This window comes from Triticum urartu, chromosome 2A, assembly GCF_056163025.1.
Source record: "Triticum urartu cultivar PI428250 chromosome 2A, HENAU_Tu73, whole genome shotgun sequence".
Lineage (NCBI taxonomy): Eukaryota > Viridiplantae > Streptophyta > Magnoliopsida > Poales > Poaceae > Triticum > Triticum urartu.
Window position 1 is genome coordinate 612,159,909 of NC_141874.1, and position 22,247 is coordinate 612,182,155.

Sequence of the window (22,247 nt, forward strand, 5' to 3'; positions counted from 1 at the left end):
GTTTTCTGCTATTTCATGTCGATGAGTCTCGTTCTGGAAGGAATTTTATTGCTTGGTGCCGTATATTTTCTTCTGAAATGTGTATGCAAACTCTCATATTTAAGCAGTACATGCCTTGTAAGTTGTAATGAAGAAAACTTTGCATAGGAATAATCTGTACTCAAACTTGAGATTGCAGTTTAACAGAGAGAACTTATGTGTTTTGCATTTGACCACACTTTTTTTTGCCTGGACATTTGACCATTCATTATTGCAGTTTTTTTTCTTTTCTCTAGAATAGACAGACGCATTTGCATTAAGAAGTGGTAAAGAAGTCGGGTACAGCGCCTTTTGACCATTACAATGCTAATCTCTAGGATTAGCAGCCACACGCCACACGTATTACGATACAAGCTAATTCACCAAGTTTGCAGACTTTTGCAGTGACCAAGATGTGTCGATCATGTCGTTGTTTTTTCTCAGCAAATAACACATACCCCCCCCCATATACACACAAAATATATACTATATGTATAATCATATAGAAAGAATTTGTAGTTTAGAAGTTTGCAGATATGTCTCTGTTTTTTCTCAAGAAATAATATATACCCACACACATGTATAATAATCATAAAAAGAATTCGAAGTTCAGAAGTATAGTTTTGCAGAATTTCCCACGCCCAGAACAACTTTATCATGGCCAGTCATGAGCTGCCTTCTCACGCGCCCCTAAATCTCCAGCCCCAGCACAATTTGCATGTAATAATATTATACTCCCTCGGCCCGGAAATACTTGACATAGATATGGATGTATCTAGATGTATTTTAGTTTTAGATACATCTATTTTCATCCATTTCAATGACAAGTAATTCCGGACGGAGGGAGTACATATGTGAGTGGGTATATATACGAGTGCAATAAAAGTCATCTCCTATTTAAATCTTTGACCCCGGATACAATAAAAGTCATTTCCTATTTAAATCTTTTTATATGAGTGCAATACATGGTCAGGTTTGATTCCATAAAAAGGTCCAGGATTTTTTGATTTTTTTGAATTACTAAATTATTTTTGAATATAGGGGGGTGTAGCACCCGAGAGCTCCTATGCATTTTCGTTGATGTGGAAGTGTTACTTTAGAGTTGGGATCACAAGACTGCTCTGGTTCTTGCGTCGATCTCTTTTGCTTTCTGCTATTTTTTGTCTATAAGACTTGCTCTGGAAGGAGTTCATTGCATTGTTTGGTGCCTTACATTTTCTTCTGAAATGTGTATGCAAGGTCTGAGATTTGAGCTATACATGCCTATAATGAAGAAAACTTTGCATAAGAAAAATCTGTACTCAAACTTGATACTGCAGTTTGATAGAGAAAATATGTGTTTTGCATTTGAGATTTGACCACACACGCATACATTAGTGGCAGAATTTTGAAGTAAATAAGATGTCTGGATCATTCATGTCTCTATTTTTTCTCAAGAAATAACATATGCCCACACACACAAAATTACACTACTATATGTGTAATCATAAAAAGAATTCGAAGTTTCCCACAAAAAGAAGAATCCGAAGTTCAAAAGCGCCCAGCACAACTTCATCATGGCCGCTAAATCTCCAGCCCCTGCACCGCACGGTTGACCATGTCTATGCCAGCCTCAAGGCGAGCATGCACGCGTTCATCCTCACGCAGCTCCGGCGTGAAGGCGCGTCCCCACCCGTTGCACCACTCGATGGCTTCTCTGGTGGCGGGTTTCGCGGCCAGCAGCCAGTGACAGAGCACGTGCCGCCACCTACCAAAAAACTCGGCCTCCAGGAGCCGCACCATGTCCTCCGCCCGCGCGAGCGGCGCCCACTTCATGATCACCTCACAGAACGCATCGTCATTCTGCTTCGGCGGCGTGATCCGGAGGCTCCGCAGGCGCTGTTCCAGGTGCCGCATGACGCCAATCCCGTCGACGAACTCCTCCTAGCTCGCCGGGCTGAACATGGTCTTCCAGGGCGCCACCAGGTTAAGGTTGGACTTGGAGAGCAAGGCATGGCTGGCGTCGTCCCATTTCCGCAGCACCTTCTCGAGCTTGCTTCTCACGGTGACGCACAGGCTCTCCAGCAGTGGACCGGCGAGCGGCATCCATGGGCGAAGCAAGAGGTGACAGCAGTCGGCCTGCCAGGCATCCTGCGGGTCCCATGACTCCACTTCGGAGGTCAGCTCCGGCATGACGAGCTCTACGAGGTTGCGCTGCACGGCGGAAGGAGGCAGTGCACTACCGGAATCGCCCCCTATGCCGACGGCCAGGGCCGTCGGCATAGGCCTGAGTCCCGTCGGGATAGACCTATGCCGACGGCCCCCGTCGGCATAGGGCCGTTGGCAACATATGCGTCGGCACAGCCAGGGAGGCCGTCGGCATAGAAAAGCCGTCGGCATATATGATACGCTGACGGGGGCCGTACATCTATGCCGACGGCCCCGGCCGTCGGCAACTATCACGCCTAACGGCGGCCGCCGTCAAGTCTGCCCAACAACTGGTCGTCACATGGCACCCCTATGCTGACGGCCTAGCCGTCGGCTTAGTCAAAAACTATGCCGACGGCTCGACCGTCGGCATAGGTGTGCCACGTGGCGACCAGCCGCTGCTCGTGGACGAGGGCTATGCCAACGGCTGGGCCGTCGGCATAGTTTGAAACTAAGCCGACGGCCAGGCCGTCGCCATAGTCCTTCATACAGAGCTCCCAGTAGCTGACACGTGGGCGCCTATGCCGATGGTCTAGCCATCGGCACAGTTTTTAAACTAAGCCGGCGGCTAGGCCGTCGGCATAGGTGCCACGTGTCAGCTACTGGGAGCTCACGCTAGCTCTATGCTGACGGCCTAGCCGTCGGCATAGTTTGCTTTTGCTTTTTCTTTTTCTTTTTTTTGTTTGTTTTCAAATCAATTCAATTCAAATAACAGCACATATCAGCAGATATATATGATGGGATAGACATATAAAACACAACGGGATATCATCCGGCACCATCACAACAATATATGCATAAGCATCATCACACACAAGTCTCTAAATGAACATCATCACAACCAACATAAGCATAAGCATATAGAGAAGCACACAAGTCATCTAAATGATCATCACGACACACAAGTCATCTCAAGCATCATCACCACACACAAGGATCATCGAGCACCGCGGAGGTCGTCACCGCCAAGACGGCCGAAGCCCAGGTCGTCACTGCTAGCGGCAGCGCTACCGCCAAGACCGCCTCCGCCTCCACCTCCGCCCCCGCCTCCGTGGATCGGAGTGGTCGGGCTCAGTGTCTCTGGAGTGCTGCGAAGACCACCGCCAATGGTAGATCCACCTCTTCCCTGGATGTTGAAAGGACATATGCACGGGATATATGACTGTGTTGAAAGGCATGACATGCTTTGGGTGAATAGATTGGGGATGAACTAACCGGCGAGGGGCCAGTGTTCTGTGCCACAAACTCCTCAAAGCTCATCAGCACTGGTTGTGCTGGAGGGCATTGTGCTGGAGGGAACTGAGGACACCTGCCGGCCGCCATATCCTGAAAAGCCTGCTGCGTCTGGCTATCCCTCTGCACTTGGTGTTCATAAAGCCTCTGATGCCACGCCATGGTCTCCTGGCGTGTGTACTCCAGGTAGGCCTACGGTATGACATGATGGAACTCATAAAACTACTAAATGCGGAAAATAAAGTGAGCAATGAAGATAAGAGGGAAAATACTTACAGATTGTTGCTCCTGAAAGAGGGACTGTGTACTGGTCACTGGCTGGCTCGTGCGCTGGCTCAGGCTTGGGTCGATCCGACGAAGCTGTGTGTAGGAGATACTAGGAGTGATCACAGCATCGAGAACCGCCTCCCGACCGTGCTCCTTGGGCCCCATCCTCACCACCGCCATGTCGTCCAGAGGCACCACAACGGGGTCAGGTGTGTCAGGATGTAACTTCAGATACGCTTTGGAGTAGGCCTTCTTCCTCCCTGCGGTCTTCTTGCTGTAGTACTTGGGCTCGCCAGGCTTGGGGTCCTTCCGCGTATGGGCGATCTCCCATGCCTGCATGTGTTAGAGCGGCCGCTTCAGTTTCTCCTCCTGCACCACCAAACAGAGGTTAGTCATACATAAGAAAGTGATGGTAAATAGAAGAAGAAGAATGTTTAATGGGGTTAGTCATACATTAACTGCCTTGTGGAGATAGTGGTTTCGGTTTCCCTGAGCATGTACTCCCTCCGTCCCTCGGTTAGCCTTATTTTTGGTTCTCATAGCCGCCCAGGCTCCAGCCTCATGACACCAAAGATCCACCAATGCCGCCCAGGACTCGTCTTTTCCATAACACCAATTTGGACACACCTACATAATAAAAGCATAATGGCATGTAGGTGTGTCCAAATTGGTGTTATGGAAGCATAAAGCATAAAGCATAATGTACCACAAGGTAATGAAAGCATAATGAAAGCATAATATATGAAAGCATAATGAAAAATCTTTTATACTTACCGCCAAGAACTCGGGCCTCTCCAAGGTAATGCCCATCCTCCGCGCTTCTTCCTTGGTCATCTTCACACCAAGATAGTCGTGGTAGTATGTGGAGATGGCCACATAGCGCACCTCGTACTGCATCTGGCGGGCCTTCTTCTTGCATTGGCGCAGCACGATCTGGTTCGCTCTAGCCCTGTGCTCCGGAAGAACTCGATAGAATTTCTACAATCATGCATGAAACAAGAATGGAAGAAGCCATGAGTTAAATCATTTTCATGAAACTAGAATGGACTTGTTCTTCTGAAGAGAACTCACCCAGAAAGTAGTGATCACGGCCTTGGCATGGGTCTCATGGTCCGCGTGGCGGGCCGCTTCCCAGTGGTCCCAGTTCGTGGCCAAAACCCGACGAGCCGGTTGCCTGACTGGATCCGGACAATACAACCCCAGCCAGTATAACTTCAGCAAGACGGTGATGAGGCCGTTGGGAATACGGACCCCTTTAGAATATATCCAGTTGCTGCAAAAGAATGAACTATTAGCATGTGATAAGCAAAATAAATAACAACCGGAATAAGCATGTGACAAGCAAAATAATGAACCACTTACTCTTTTCCCGTGGGCTCAATGAGCCACTTCTACTCCTCAGTAGCCGGAACCTGCTTTGGTAGCTTTGCATTACCACGCAGCCACCCCTTCTTGTCAACCCCCTTCCCGTCACCACCATCATCCCTGCCACCACCCTCCTCCTCGCCTGCCTCCCCCTCCCCAACCTCCTCCTCCTCCTCCTCCTCCTCGCCTACCTCCTCCTCCACCTCCTCCTCCTCCTCCTCCTCCCTAGAGTGTACCTCACTAGAGGAGGGTACCTCACTAGAGGAGGGCCTCGAAGACAACACCCCTAAGTCGGTGAGGGTGCGCTCTTTCTGGCCACGACCCCCTGTAGTGGCTCTCCCCCCAGCACCTCGTCCTCTAGAGGCTCTCCCCCGCCCCCTCCTCCTCTAGGGGCACCTCTCCCTCGACCTCCCTATGAGGAGTCATCATCAAGTAGCCGAGAGGGAGGATTACGTGCTCGACCACTCTGACTAGGCAGGCCGATGACCTTGCGTAGGAAACCCATGCTGTCGGCCTTCCCCTTGCCCATGTTCCACGAACCTGCATTGAAAAGAGAAAAAGCAATTAGTAAATTAATGAAATGAAGGAAAAGGCATGATAATAAACACATTAATAAAAATGCATAAAAAGGCATATTCCTAAACTATAGAAAAAAAATACTTGAAACGTACATCTGCTAGACCCATATGAATCATCACTATTGTAACCTCTTTCTCGGTCTGTCTCATCATCACTATCAATCATATCATCTTCGTTGTCCGACGGAGGTGGAGGCTCTTCCTCGTCGTCAGCGTCTTCGTTTAACTTTTCTAGCATAAGTATGTCATTTTCATTGACAATGGTCTCACCATCATTCCGTGCATCGTGGATGTTTGGGTCCACATCATCATCACCCAATGGTCTAGCGTCATCGTTTCTAACCACATCATCATCATCATCATCATCATCATCATCATCAGGTTGCTCTTGATAGAACACTCCCTCGTATGTCATGGGGTTAATGTTGTAGTAATCGTCTTCATTCGGGTCTGGTAGCTTACCATGTGGCGACACCTTGAACACAACTTCCCAACCCTTTAGATACACTTTCTGGCATGGGTAAGGCAGATAATATACTTGTGTAGCTTGGGTAGCCGCAATGAAGAGATCGGCTCCGGCATAGACGGTTGATGGTTTAACTTCGACCAAACCAATGGAAGGCGTATGTTTTACCCCCTCCCGCGGATCGAACCATCGGCATTTGAACACAGGCAGACTTAGGGTCTCACGCCCCTGGCGGAATTTAACCTCGTATATATTTTGTACCCTTCCGTAGTAGTCTACTGAATTTTGACTAGGGGTGTACACTCCAGTATTTATAGTTTTGGGATCGGGGCGGCTATTTTGGTGCTCCTCTGTATGGAAGCGATACCCATTCACATCATACTTTTTACATGTCATGACGGCAGGGTCAAAACCCATGGAAACCCATCTCAATTCATCATCCATAGATATGTTCGGATCTTTTCCCTACAAGTATAATGGAAATTGTTGCGTGCATTAGTTCAGTTAACTAATAAATGTTGAAGTAGGTATTTAATAGGGGAGTGTGGAAAATTACTTTCTCCATGAACCAAGCAACAAAATTTTTACGTCCAGGGTTTCCATGACGGAGAAGAGTAAGTGCCTCCACCTCCGTAGGAGGATTCACTCCCGTCCATTCCTCTTGAATGAAATCACTAAAAAAAGATAAGCGGTGTTAGACCGGGACTAAGTGAACATGAAACATGATGATGTGGAAGACATAAAGGAATGGTGTAGTGGTATTACCTCATCCACACTTCCTCAACTTCCTTGATGTTGTGCAGGATATAGAACATGAGGTCCTCCCACTCTTGTCGTGGCATGTTATAAGATTTCGAGGCCCCAGCCCTCCCACCTTGCGCGTTGAATAGATCGAGCCTGGGTTGATACTTGGGCTCTTCTATATCGTATCAAGGCACCTTGTTATGTAGATGGGGAACGTGGTCTGGATAGTATGATGTCCTGAGGTCTGACACCTGCTCTAGGATAACTGCCTCAGCCATGGAAGTTTCAATCTTAGCTTTGTTTCCACATTTCTGTCGGAGATGCTTGTTCTGCCTCTCAGGGCCGTACTGCCAGCGATTTTGCACAGGCCCCCCCAACAATACCTCGTTCGCAAGGTGCAGAATGAGATGTGTCATCGGAGTAAAGAAGCCTGGCGGAAAGATCTTCTCTAGCTTGACTATCAACTCCAGTGCCTTCTTATGCAATTTTTCAATCACCTCTTTACTTACTTCTTTAGCACAGAGCGTGCGGAAGAAATGGCTAAGCTCGGCAAGCACTCGCCAGACATGCTCGGGGACATAGCCTCGAACCATCACCGGCATTATCTGCTCAATCCATACATGGTAGTCATGACTCTTCAGGCCGGTCACTTTGCCCATTGAAATATTGACTCCCTTACTTATATTCGATGCATAACCATCGGTGAACTTCAAAATTTGTTTCAGCCAGATAAGTACTTCTTTTATTTCTGGCGGTTTAAGGACAAAGTCAGCATCTGGCTTGAACCAGTTTTTTCGACCGCCTGTGGGAGGCTTCATGTTCAGGCATGGTCTATCACAAATTCTCTGTTGATCGGCTCTAGCTTTTACGTTATCCTTCGTCTTATCAGGAATGTTGAGGATCGTGTGGAAAAGGGACTCTGCCACATTCTTTTCATTGTGCATCACATCAATATTGTAAGGAAGTTTGAGGTCCTTGAAATAGGGAAGCTGCGAGAAGGGGGTAATGTGCGTCCAGTTGTGCGTCTCACCATATCCCTCGAAGCCTTTGGCTTTGGCTTTGCCTTTGACTTTAGGCTTGAGAGCTTTTAGCTGAGCAAGAACATCTGCCCCCGAAAATGTTGGAATCTCGGTTACTTCATGAACAACCCGGCCTTTCGTGAAGTTCTTCTTGTCTTCCCTGTCTGGATGGTCTGGAGGGAGGAACTGACGATGCAGGTCAACGGCTACATACTTGCCACCCTTACTCAGCCAAATCATTCGCAGAGCCTGCATGCACACTGGGCATGGCATCTTACCACTTGTACACCATCCGCAGAATAGAGCATAGCCGGGAAAGTCATGCATGCAATAGTGCAACCAAACTTTCATCAAGAAATTTCTCTGCAGATCCCGGTTGTATGTCAACCTCGGAAAGTACCAAGAATGGTGCAAAGCATGCACAAGCGGCTGCATAAACACACCCAATTGCTTCCCCGGGTAGTCAGGCCCCGGAATGATGAGCGACAAGAACATGGTCTTCCGTTGCATTAGGGCACTGGGAGGAAGATTGAGCGGAATTACAAACACAGGCCAGCAGCTGTATGGATTGGACGACATACCATATGGATTCAACCCATCACCTGGTATGGCTATTCTGACATTCCCAGCCTCGGCTGCTTCCTCGGGGTATTCTTCATCGAATGACTTCCATGCTTCCCCTCCTGATGGATGTACGATTTTTTTTGGATTGTACCTTATACCTTCCTTGTGCCACTTCATCATTTTGGCAGACTCCTTCGTGATGAAAAGGCGCTGCAGTCTTTTTATAAAATCAAGATACCGAAGAACCTTAACGGGGATGGTTAGCTGCTTTTTCTCACCATCCTCACCGACCACCTCAATGTACCGAGACGAACCGCACTTCCTACAGTACTTTTCATCTGCATACTCGTGCCTAAACAAAAGGAAATTCTTCGGGCAAACATCTATTTTCCCATAATCCATAGAGAGTGCCTTCATGATTTTCTTTGTATCGTACATGCTTTTCGGCAGTTCATGACCCTCAGGGAGGCTGTTAGCCCATACTCCCAGGAATGCTTCGAAGCATTTCTGGCTACAACCGTACTCAGCCTTGACTGCAATCAGTTGCGAGATGGCATCCAGCTGAGATATTTTTGCACCCGCATAAAGAGGTTTCTTCGACGAGGCCAAGGCCTCCAAGAAGGCCTTTGCGGTTGCCTCCGGCTCCTCCGGTTCATTCTCTGAAGGTGTCGCATTTGCCGTTTCTGCAACAATGACATCATCTAGCATGTCCCTGACCCCGTCGTCCTCATATCCATCGATGCGTTGTCGCATCACCTCCTCTCTACCACGGTCCTGCTCGGCTATGTTTATCGGCGGCATGTCAAAGTTTGGCATATATCCGTGCGTGCGAAGGTGCTCACTCATGTCCGTCTGATTTCTACGGTGACGTCTGGCACATCTCGCACAGGGGCATGGTGGGATAATTCTCATTGGACGACGGAATATCTCCTTCAAATACACATCGGTTTTCGCGATCCACTCTGATGTTACTCCATTCCCACGAATAAAACCACTGTACATCCACTGATTATCCGCCATCCTCTGCTTTTTTGCAACCCACACAACATAATTAAGAATTCACTTAAATTAATCACATCAAATTTTTAGTTTCTACTGCGTTTAATCCACCTACATCTCTAATAGGTAAAGATGGGTCCTAATCCCACCCGAGGATGTGTAGATTGAGTACGTTCTCCATTCTACCCCGTTCCGAGACAAAATTTCGGCAGCACCTCCCCGCTGTTCTCGAGATACACGTCTCAGAAAATAGCCGAGAGAATGTGCTCCAGAGAACAATGGGGAGGCGGCGCCGAAATCCTGTCTCGGAACGGGGTAGAACATGGAGAACATACCCAATATACACATCCTCGGGCTGTCCATGGAAAACGCTGGACAATCCGAAAGAGCTGCGGTGATAAATATGCAATTGAATGCATATTTATCGATGCAACCCTTTCGGACGGGAGACGCCTAGGTTATGTCAGTTGACTTGAGAATGAAATCTAGTCACATGATTCGCAGCTCACCCTCGGCTGTAGAGGAAGTAGTCGAACACCGGAGGGACAACCGGGGACCAACAGCTCCTACGACGATCACTCCACCGAGATGGAACACCACAGAACCTGCACCATGACAATAATTAAGTACATCACAATATATTCATCATCGTCATCTAACAATCATCAGATCATAAAAATCAGCATCCTATATCATCTCTTCCGCAAAAAAAATCATTATCTATCATCAACATCATCATCTATCATCATTAACATCATCATCTATCATGTAACAATCATCATACATTTGCAACTATCATCAAAAAATCTATCATCTAACGTCATGCCCCTTGTTAAAAAAATTGCTTTTCCTGCATTTCTCACATTTGTAACTATCATCAAATCATCTATCAACTAACTATGCATCCATCCATATAGTTACATAACTATGAACAAAAACAAAATTATCAAAAAAAACTACAGAGAGGGAGGGAGGGAGCTCACCATGGGGGAGGGCCGGCTCGGGGGGAGGGGCAGGCACGGACGACGGGCCAGAGCAGGCGGCGGAGGGGCAGGCACGGACGAAGTGGCCGCCGGGGCGGGGACGGAGGTCGGGGGAGGGAGGGCCGGCCGCATTGGGATGTGTCGAGGGAGGCCGGGACGGGCGAATACAGCGGCGGTGCGGGCTGATCCGCGCGGAGACGACGGCGGCATGGGCGGATCCAGGCGGCGGCGCGGCGCGGGGCGGGGAGGACGGCGGTGCACCGCGGGTGGGTGGGGGAGACGGGGGAGGCGCTGGCGATGGCGGGTTCGGGGCGGGGCGGGGCGGCCCGAGGTTGGTGCGGCGCGGGGCGGCAGGCTCGGGGCCGGCGGTGGCGTGCTCAGGGCGGGCGTTGGCGCGGGTGTGGGTCGGGGAGGAAGTGGGAGATGGCTGGCGAATGGGTGGTGGGGGCGAACCGCAAGGGGATAAGATCGGCCCTATGCCGACGGCCTGGCCGTCGGCATAGGCCCGCCCCTTTGCCACGTCATCAATCCGTGGACATGTGCGCTGCTGTGCCGACGGCTAAGCCGTCGGCATAGATACTTTGCTTTTTTTTATTTTTTTTGTTACGGCATTTTTTATTTTTTATTTTTTTATTACGGCATGTGCTGCACCCCCCAACACCATTCCGGCCCAAACCACCCAAAGATACCCTCCGTGTCGGCCCGATGTGGCCGTTTCCCCCCTCTGGGACATGGCGGCAGCCACGCCCGTGAGGTCTACACGGCAGGACGGGGGCCGTGGGGGAGTAGTAATGCCACCGGAGCATCGCACCAGGCCCTCATACATGCGGGGTGGTGTGGTGGCATGTCCGAAGAGGCGGCACGCGTCTCTGGGGTGTGCCCCCCTCACGGACGGCGCCGCCGCCGGCACCTGGAGGGGGGAAATGGAGGCGTCGGGTCCACACGGAGGGGATCTTGCTGTGGGTCTGGCCCGGATGTTGCCCCAAAGTGTTCCTATGGGCTGACCTAACACAACTGGGTGGGGAGGTCCACTGGTCAAATCCCGTCTGTGCAAAGTCAAAGGGCTAGATCCTGTGGTCAAACGCTACAGGGTTAGGCGGGACGGGGACACTGGGGGGTAGCAATGCCACCGGAGCGTCGCACCGGGCCCTCATACATGCGGGGTGGTGTGGTGGCATGTCCGAAGAGGCAGCACGCGTGTCTGGGGTGTGCCCCCCCTCAGAGACAGCGCCGCCGCCGGCACCTGGAGGGGGGAAACGGACGCGTGGGGTCTACACGGAGGGGATCTTGCTGTGCGTTTGGCCCGGATGTTGCTCCAAAGTGTTCCTATGGGCTGACCTAACACAACCGGGTGGGGAGGTCCACTGGTCAAAGCCCGTCCGTGCAAAGTCAAAGGGCTAGATCCCGTGGTCAAACGCTACAGGGTTAGGCGGGATGGGGACACTGGGGGGAGCAATGCCACCGGAGCGTCGCACCGGGCCCTCATACATGCGGGGTGGTGTGGTGGCATGTCCGAAGAGGCGGCACGCGTGTCCGGGGTGTGCCCGCCCTCACGGACGGCGCCGCCGCCGGCACCTGGAGGGGGGAAACGGACGGGTTGGGTCTACACGGAGGGGATCTTGCTGTGGGTCTGGCCCGGATGTTGCTCCAAAGTGTTCCTATGGGATGACCTAACACAACCGAGTGGGGAGGTCCACTGGTCAAAGCCCGTCCGTGCAAAGTCAAAGGGCTAGATCCCGTGGTCAAATGCTACAGGGTTAGGCGGGACGGGGGCATTGGGGGGGGGGGTAGCAATGCCACCGGAGCGTCGCACCGGGCCCTCATACATGCGGGGTGGTGTGGTGGCATGTCCGAAGAGGCGGCACGCGTCTCCGGGGCGTGGCCCCCCCTCACGGACGGCGATGACACAGTAGTAGACGTTCCACCTCTGCCGTATTGTTACCGCAGAACGTCTACTACCGTGTCATCGCCATCCGTGAGGGGTGGCCACGCCCCGGAGACGCGTCCCGCCTCTTCGGACATGCCACCACACCACCCCGCATGTATGAGGGCCCGGCGCGACGCTCCGGTGGCATTGCTACCCCCAGTGCCCCCATCCCGCCTAACCCTGTAGCGTTTGACCACGGGATCTACCCCTTTGACTTTGCACGGACGGGCTTTGACCAGTGGACCTCCCCACCCAGTTGTGTTAGGTCAGCCCATAGGAACACTTTGGAGCAACATCCGGGCCAGACCCACAGCAAGATCCCCTCCGTGTAGACCCCACGCATCCGTGTCCCCCCTCCAGGTGCCGGTGGCGGCGCCGTCCGTGAGGGGGGGCACACCCCGGACACGCGTGCTGGGCGTTTGCAACTGCCACAACACTTCCAGACTTGTGAGAGGCCGCCTACGCAAGATTTGGTGGCATGCTAGCCCCCGAAGGCCGCCGGCCACAGCCGTAGACGCGCGAAGGGCAATCCTCGTAGAGGGAATTTTTCGAATACTTCTCCATCACCAAAAATTATGAAAAAATACCATCGTTCCTATAGCACATGTGCCCACGTCGTGCAAAAAAACTCATGATTTTATCGCGCTCCAAGTATTTAGTAATATTGACGCCGCATCGTTACCGCAGAATGTCTACTACGGTGTCATCGCCGTCCGTGAGGGGGGGCCACGCACCGGAGACGCGTCCCGCCTCTTCGGACATGCCACCACACCACCCCGCATGTATGAGGGCCCGGTGTGACGCTCCGGTGGCATTGCTACCTCCAGTGCCCCCGTCCCGCCTAACCCTGTAGCGTTTGACCACGGGATCTAGCCCTTTGACTTTGCACGGACGGGCTTTGACCAATGGACCTCCCCACCCGGTTGTGTTAGGTCAGCCCATAGGAACACTTTGGAGCAACATCCGGGATAGACCCACAGCAAGATCCCCTCCGTGTAGACCCCACGTGTCCGTTTCCCCCCTCCAGGTGCCGGCGGCAGCGCCGTCCGTGAGGGGGGCACACCTCGGACACGCGTGCCGGGCGTTTGCAACCGCCACAACACTTCCAGACTTGTGAGAGGCCGCCTACGCAAGATTTGGCAGCATGCTAGCCCCCGGAGGCTGTCGGCCATAGCGGTAGACGCGCGAAGGGCAATCCGCGTAGAGGGAATTTTTCGGATACTTCTCCATCACCAAAAATTATGAAAAAATACCATCGTTCCTACAGCACATGTGCCCACGTCGTGCAAAAAAACTCATGATTTTATCGCGCTCCGAGTATTTAGTAATATTGACGCCGCATCGTTACTGCAGAACGTCTACTACCATGTCATCGCCGTCCGTGAGGGGGGGCCACGCACCGGAGACGCGTCCCGCCTCTTCGGACATGCCACCACACCACCCCGCATGTATGAGGGCCCGGTGCGACGCTTCGGTGGCATTGCTACCCCCAGTGCCTCCGTCCCGCCTAACCCTGTAGCGTTTGACCACGGGATCTAGCCCTTTGACTTTGCACGGACGGGCTTTGACCAATGGACCTCCCCACTCGGTTGTGTTAGGTCAGCCCATCGGAACACTTTGGAGCAACATCCGGGACAGACCCACAGCAAGATCCCCTCCGTGTAGACCCCACGTGTCCGTTTCCCCCCTCCAGGTGCCGGCGGCAGCGCCGTCCGTGAGGGGGGGCACACCTCGGACACGCGTGCCGGGCGTTTGCAACCACCACAACACTTCCAGACTTGTGAGAGGCCGCCTACGCAAGATTTGGCGGCATGCTAGCCCCCGGAGGCTGTCGGCCACAGCTGTAGACGCGCGAAGGGCAATCCGCGTAGAGGGAATTTTTCGGATACTTCTCCATCACCAAAAATTATGAAAAAATACCATCGTTCCTATAGCACATGTGCCCACGTCGTGCAAAGAAACTCATGATTTTATCGCGCTCCGAGTATTTAGTAATATTGACGCCACATCGTTACCGCATAACGTCTACTACCGTGCCATCGCCGTCCGTGAGGGGGGGCCACGCACCGGAGACGCGTCCCGCCTCTTCGGACATGCCACCACACCACCGCGCATGTATGAGGGCCCGATGCGACGCTCCGGTGGCATTGCTACCCCCAGTGCCCCCGTCCCGTCTAACCCTGTAGCGTTTGACCACGGGATCTAGCCCTTTGACTTTGCACGGACGGGCTTTGACCAGTGGACCTCCCCACCCGGTTGTGTTAGGTCAGCCCATAGGAACACTTTGGAGCAACATCCGGGAAAGACCCACAGCAAGATCCCCTCCGTGTAGACCCCACGCATCCGTTTCCTCCCTCCAGGTGCCGGCGGCAGCGCCGTCCGTGATGGGGGGCACACCTCGAACACGCGTGCCGGGCGTTTGCAACCGCCACAACACTTCCAGACTTGTGAGAGGCCGCCTACGCAAGATTTGGCGGCATGCTAGCCCTGGGAGGCTGTCGGCCACAGCTGTAGACGCGCGAAGGGCAATCCGCGTAGAGGGAATTTTTCGGATACTTCTCCATCACCAAAAATTATGAAAAAATATCATCATTCCTATAGCACATGTGCCCACGTCGTGCAAAAAAACTCATGATTTTATCGCGCTCCGAGTATTTACTAATATTGACGCCACATCGTTACCACATAACGTCTACTACCGTGCCATCGCCGTCCGTGAGGGGGGGCCACACACCGGAGACGCGTCCCGCCTCTTCGGACATGCCACCACACCACCGCGCATGTATGAGGGCCCGATGCGATGCTCCGGTGGCATTGCTACCCCCAGTGCCCCCATCCCGTCTAACCCTGTAGCGTTTGACCACGGGATCTAGCCCTTTGACTTTGCACGGACGGGCTTTGACCAGTGGACCTCCCCACCCGGTTGTGTTAGGTCAGCCCATAGGAACACTTTGGAGCAACATCCGGGACAGACCCACAGCAAGATCCCCTCCGTGTAGACCCCACGCATCCGTTTCCTCCCTCCAGGTGCCGGCGGCAGCGCCGTCCGTTATGGGGGGCACACCTCGAACACGCGTGCCGGGCGTCTGCAACCGCCACAACACTTCCAGACTTGTGAGAGGCCGCCTACGCAAGATTTGGCGGCATGCTAGCCCCCGGAGGCCGCCGGCCACAGCCGTAGACGCGTGAAGGGCAATCCGCGTAGAGGGAATTTTTCGGATACTTCTCCATCACCAAAAATTATGAAAAAATACCATCGTTCTTATAGCACATGTGCCCACGTCGTGCAAAAAAACTCATGATTTTATCGCGCTCCGTGTATTTAGTAATATTGACGCCGCATCATTACCGCAGAACGTCTACTACCGTGTCATCGCCGTCCGTGAGGGGGGGCCACGCACCGGAGACGCGTCCCGCCTCTTCGGACATGCCACCTCACCACCCCGCATGTATGAGGGCCCGGTGCGACGCTCCGGTGGCATTGCTACCCCCAGTGCCGCCGTCCCGCCTAACCCTCTAGCGTTTGACCACGGGATCTAGCCCTTTGAATTTGCACGGACGGGCTTCGACCAGTGGACCTCCCCACCCGGTTGTGTTAGGTCAGCCCATAGGAACACTTTGGAGCAACATCCGGGACAAACCCACAGCAAGATCCCCTCCGTGTAGACCCCACGCGTCCGTTTCCCCCCTCCAAGTGCCGGTGAAAGCACCGTGCGTGAGGGGGGCACACCCCGGACACGCGTGCCTGGCGTTTGCAACCGCCACAACACTTCCAGACTTGTGAGAGGCCACCTACGCAAGATTTGGCGGCATGCTAGCCCCCGGAGGCTGTCGGCCACAGCGGTAGACGCGCGAAGGGCAATCCGCGTAGAGGGAATTTTTCGGATACTTCTCCATCATGAAAAATTATGAAAAAACACCATCGTTCCTATAGCACATGTGCCCATGTCGTGCAAAAAAACTCATGATTTTATCGCGCTCCGAGTATTTAGTAGTATTGACGCTGCATCGTTACCGCAGAACGTCTACTACCGTGTCATCGCCGTCCGTGAGGGGGGGCCACGCACTGGAGACGCGTCCCACCTCTTCGGACATGCCACCACACCACCCCGCATGTATGAGGGCCCGGTGCGATGCTCCGGTGGCATTGCTACCCCCAGTGCCCCCGTCTCGCCTAACCCTGTAGCGTTTGACCACGGGATCTAGCCCTTTGACTTTGCACGGACGGGCTTTGACCAGTGGACCTCCCCACCCGGTTGTGTTAGGTCAGCCCATAGGAACACTTTGGAGCAACATCCGGGACAGACCCACAGCAATATCCCCTCCGTGTAGACCCCACGCATACGTTTCCTCCCTCCAGGTGCCGGCGGCAGCGCCGTCCGTGATGGGGGGCACACCTCGAACACGCGTGCCGGGCGTCTGCAACCGCCACAACACTTCCAGACTTGTGAGAGGCCGCCTACGCAAGATTTGGCGGCATGCTAGCCCCCAGAGGCCGCCGGCCACAGCTGTAGACGCGTGAAGGGCAATCCGCGTAGAGGGAATTTTTCGGATACTTCTCCATCACCAAAAATTATGAAAAAATACCATCGTTCTTATAGCACATGTGCCCACGTCGTGCAAAAAAACTCATGATTTTATCGCGCTCCGTGTATTTAGTAATATTGACGCCGCATCATTACCGCAGAACGTCTACTACCGTGTCATCGCCGTCCGTGAGGGGGGGCCACGCACCGGAGACGCGTCCCGCCTCTTCGGACATGCCACCTCACCACCCCGCTTGTATGAGGGCCCGGTGCGACGCTCCGGTGGCATTGCTACCCCCAGTGCCGCCGTCCCGCCTAACCCTCTAGCGTTTGACCACGGGATCTAGCCCTTTGAATTTGCACGGACGGGCTTCGACCAGTGGACCTCCCCACCCGGTTGTGTTAGGTCAGCCCATAGGAACACTTTGGAGCAACATCCGGGACAAACCCACAGCAAGATCCCCTCCGTGTAGACCCCACGCGTCCGTTTCCCCCCTTCAAGTGCCGGTGAAAGCGCCGTGCGTGAGGGGGGCACACCCCGGACACGCGTGCCTGGCGTTTGCAACCGCCACAACACTTCCAGACTTGTGAGAGGCCACCTACGCAAGATTTGGCGGCATGCTAGCCCCCGGAGGCTGTCGGCCACAGCGGTAGACGCGCGAAGGGCAATCCGCTTAGAGGGAATTTTTCGGATACTTCTCCATCATGAAAAATTATGAAAAAACACCATCGTTCCTATAGCACATGTGCCCATGTCGTGCAAAAAAACTCATGATTTTATCGCGCTCCGAGTATTTAGTAGTATTGACGCTGCATCGTTACCGCAGAACGTCTACTACCGTGTCATCGCCGTCCGTGAGGGGGGGCCACGCACTGGAGACGCGTCCCACCTCTTCGGACATGCCACCACACCACCCCGCATGTATGAGGGCCCGGTGCGATGCTCCGGTGGCATTGCTACCCCCAGTGCCCCCGTCTCGCCTAACCCTGTAGCGTTTGACCACGGGATCTAGCCCTTTGACTTTGCACGGACGGGCTTTGACCAGTGGACCTCCCCACCCGGTTGTGTTAGGTCAGCCCATAGGAACACTTTGGAGCAACATCCGGGACAGACCCACAGCAATATCCCCTCCGTGTAGACCCCACGCATACGTTTCCTCCCTCCAGGTGCCGGCGGCAGCGCCGTCCGTGATGGGGGGCACACCTCGAACACGCGTGCCGGGCGTCTGCAACCGCCACAACACTTCCAGACTTGTGAGAGGCCGCCTACGCAAGATTTGGCGGCATGCTAGCCCCCAGAGGCCGCCGGCCACAGCTGTAGACGCGTGAAGGGCAATCCGCGTAGAGGGAATTTTTCGGATACTTCTCCATCACCAAAAATTATGAAGAAATACCATCGTTCCTATAGCACATGTGCCCACGTCGTGCAAAAAAACTCATGATTTTATCGCGCTCCGAGTATTTAGTAATATTGACGCCGCATCATTACCGCAGAACGTCTACTACCGTGTCATCGCCGTCCGTGAGGGGGGGCCACGCACCGGAGACGCGTCCCGCCTCTTCGGACATGCCACCTCACCACCCCGCATGTATGAGGGCCCGGTGCGACGCTCCGGTGGCATTGCTACCCCCAGTGCCGCCGTCCCGCCTAACCCTGTAGCGTTTGACCACGGGATCTAGCCCTTTGACTTTGCATGGACGGGCTTTGACCAGTGGACATTCCCACCCGGTTGTGTTAGGTCAGCCCATAGGAACACTTTGGAGCAACATCCGGGACAAACCCACAGCAAGATCCCCTCCGTGTAGACCCCATGCGTCCGTTTCCCCCCTCCAGGTGCCGGCGGCAGCGCCGTCCGTGTGGGGGGCACACCCCGGACACGCGTGCCAGGCGTTTGCAACCGCCACAACACTTCCAGACTTGTGAGAGGCCGCCTACGCAAGATTTGGCGGCATGATAGCCCCCGGAGGCCGCCGGCCACAACCGTAGACGCGTGAAGGGCAATCCGCGTAGAGGGAATTTTTTCGGATACTTCTCCATCACCAAAAATTATGAAAAAATACCATTGTTCCTATAGCACATGTGCCCACGTCATGCAAAAAAACTCATGATTTTATCGCGCTCCGAGTATTTAGTAATATTGACGCCGCATCATTACCGCAGAACGTCTACTACCGTGTCATCGCCGTCCGTGAGGGGGGGGGCATGCACCGGAGATGCATCCCGCCTCTTCGGACATGCCACCACACCACCCCGCATGTATGAGGGCCCGGTGCGATGCTCCGGTGGCATTGCTACCCCCAGTGCCCCCGTCCCGCCTAACCCTGTAGCGTTTGACCACGGGATCTAGCCCTTTGACTTTGCACGGACGGGCTTTGACCAGTTGACCTCCCCACCCGGTTGTGTTAGGTCAGCCCATAGGAACACTTTGGAGCAACATCCGGGCCAGACCCACAGCAAGATCCCCTCCGTGTAGACCCCACGCGTCCGTTTCCCCCCTCCAAGTGCCGGCGGCAGCGCCGTCCGTGAGGGGGGGCACACCCCGGACACGCGTGCCGGGTGTTTGCAACCGCCACAACACTTCCAGACTTGTGAGAGGCCGCCTACGCAAGATTTGGCAGCATGCTAGCCCCCGGAGGCCACCGGCCACAGCCGTAGACACGCGAAGGGCAATCCGCGTGGAGGGAATTTTTCGGATACTTCTCCATCACCAAAAATTATGAAAAAATACCATCGTTCCTATAGCACATGTGCCCACGTCGTGCAAAAAAAAAAACTCTTGATTTTATCACGCTCCGAGTATTTAGTAATATTGACGCCGCATCGTTACCGCAGAACGTCTACTACCGTGTCATCGCCGTCCGTGAGGGGGGCCACGCACTGGAGATGCGTCCCGCCTCTTCGGACATGCCACCACACCACCCCGCATGTATGAGGGCCCGGTGCGACGCTCCGGTGGCATTGCTACCCCCAGTGCCCCCGTCCCGCCTAACCCTGTTGCGTTTGACCACGGGATCTTGCCCTTTGACTTTGCACGGACGGGCTTTGACCAGTGGACCTCCCCTCCCGGTTGTGTTAGGTCAGCCCATAGGAACACTTTGGAGCAACATCCGGGCCAGACCCACAGCAAGATCCCCTCCGTGTAGACCCCACGCGTCTGTTTCCCCCCTCCTGGTGCCGGCGGCAGCACCGTCCGTGAGGCAGGGCACACCCCGGAGCCCTAAGACGGGCGTCTACGCATGCATGAACACTTTCACATATGCATCGGGGCCCGTGCGATGTTTCGGTGACATAGCTACACCCTGAATCCACCCACCAACCAGAATTCCTTCCGTGTCGATCGTTTCCCCCCTCCGTGACACGGCGATAGCGACGTTCGTAACGGGGGGCAATCGATATACCATCGGCATGTTTTTTTAGATAAGGCATAATTATTTTAGGCAAAAGCAAAAACTAAAATAAAGTAAAAATAACAAAACAAAGTAAAAATAAAAAAATAAAGTAAAATACATGGATCGATGACGGAGGTTGTCCCACGGATCGATGATGTGGCGTGGCACACGGATCGATGACATGGCGAAGGGGCCTATGCCGACGGCTGTGCCGTAGGCATACATCTGCCACAGATAACCAAAGTAAAAATAAAAAATTAAGTAAAGTAAACATATGCCGACGGCAAGGCCGTCGGCATATCTGTGCACACACGGATCGATGACGTGGCGTGGCACACGGATCGTTGACGTGGCAGAGGGCCTATGCCATAGGCATACCTCTGCCACAGATATGCCGACGGCCGCCGTTACTGCCCGTCGGCGTAGGATCAACGCCGTCAAATGGTCAGCGCTGACCGGGCAGGTGAGCTCGGGCTATGCCGACGGCTTGTCCTATGCCGACGGGCCCCGTAGGCGTAGCTCGGGCGGTCCCGACGGCCTCGTCTATGGCAACGGCCCCGTCGTCATAGATGGATGTATGTCGACGGCTATTCTACGCCTACGGCCTATCCTTGGCCGTGGGCATAGGTCCATAGATGCCGACGGGGGCCGTCGGCATAGATTTGATCGTCGGCAACCCCAGTTTTTCTGGTAGTGGCGTGTCCTTCCACTACGCCAGGAAGCGGCGCATCCGCTCGGAGTCCGTGGCCTTGAACTCCGATGCCTGGATAGCCGGAACCACCGTGTCGTAGACGAGCTCCGTGTACGGCGACATGGCCGACCCGTCGTCCAGTGAATTCTTCAGGAAGATGAACACGTCCAGCCACATGGCCGGGTCCCATCGAGGTTGCCACCTTTGGAGCACCGGGCGAATGAGTGGCGCCACGAGCACGCCCGCCATGTTCGCGAGGCAGTATGCCTGGTACTCCTCTGGGAACTTCTTCCTCAGCCTTGAAAACTCCAAGATGAGGTTGCCCGCCGTCAGCTCTCCCGATGCACTTTTCTCGTGCACCAGCGTCACGACCGTGATGATCACCTCCGCCGCGTCCACCACCATATGCTCGCCTCGTCCTGGGCACCATCTTGCAGCACCCGCACTTCAGCGAGGATTTTCTCACAGAACTCCCGGCCTTGCTGCCACGATCCGTTGGTGTCGCCCATATCCCAGTCGTTGTAGACCGCTTGAGAGATTTCGTCCGTGCACTGGTCAGCTCCCCATTTGGTCGGCAAGGTTTCCGGGACCTTGTTGGGAAGTCCGTTGTTGTATGATCCTTGTCCCTCGGCGCCGACCGTACCGAAACCAGCGCTCTCTGGCCGCTTCACCACCTTCACAGGAGATGTGATGCCCTGGCCGTGCTTGCCGAGGCCAGAGCCGGACCAGACCTCGTAGTTCATGCGCCTCATCATATTTACTATCGTTGTGTTCTTGAAAACCGGGCTCTCAACAACAGGCTGGGGCTTCCATGTCGTTGCCGGATCGTAGTGCTGCCTAGTGTAGCGTTGGTGATGGTGTTGAGGAGAGGACGGACCTGCAGAGCCGGCGGCGACGAACGGGACGTGTCTGAAGAGGAGATCGCCGGGGCCGCATACACGCTTGTGCTGGGGCGACGGACGGCTGCCCGCCCCGCCGGACTCAGAGCCCGTGCGGTCGTCGTGGCGGTAGGTGGAGCCGCCCCTCGTCATGACGTTGCTCGACTCATCAGCGCCAGCGGAGGCCATGAGCACGTAAGTAGGATTGCTTTGCAGGTGGAGAATGGTGATTGGAGAGGGGAGGGACCGGTGAAACCATCAAGGAGAGTGTTTGGTGCATTTCCCCGTCGAGATTGCTCCCCTTATATAGGAAGTTAGAAACAAAGCTAATTTGGTAACCTTTAACTGTAAGGAGGCCCCACTATGTTATATGCGGAAAGAAACGCAACAAGTTTGGCAACCTTTAACGGTA

At 54.0% G+C, this 22,247-nt stretch overlaps 1 protein-coding gene and 1 pseudogene across 1 annotated transcript; both read right to left on the minus strand.

The window, feature by feature from the left end:
* Nucleotides 1-1,581: 1,581 nt before the first annotated feature.
* LOC147986213 (septin and tuftelin-interacting protein 1 homolog 1-like) lies at nucleotides 1,582-1,914 on the minus strand. The gene has a single exon (XM_087541919.1). The coding sequence runs from the start codon at nucleotides 1,912-1,914 to the stop codon at nucleotides 1,582-1,584; it is 333 nt and encodes a 110-aa protein (XP_087398045.1).
* Nucleotides 1,915-1,984: 70 nt separating this feature from the next.
* On the minus strand, nucleotides 1,985-22,024 carry LOC125537494 (uncharacterized; annotated as a pseudogene).
* Between the last annotated feature and the right edge of the window lie 223 nt (nucleotides 22,025-22,247).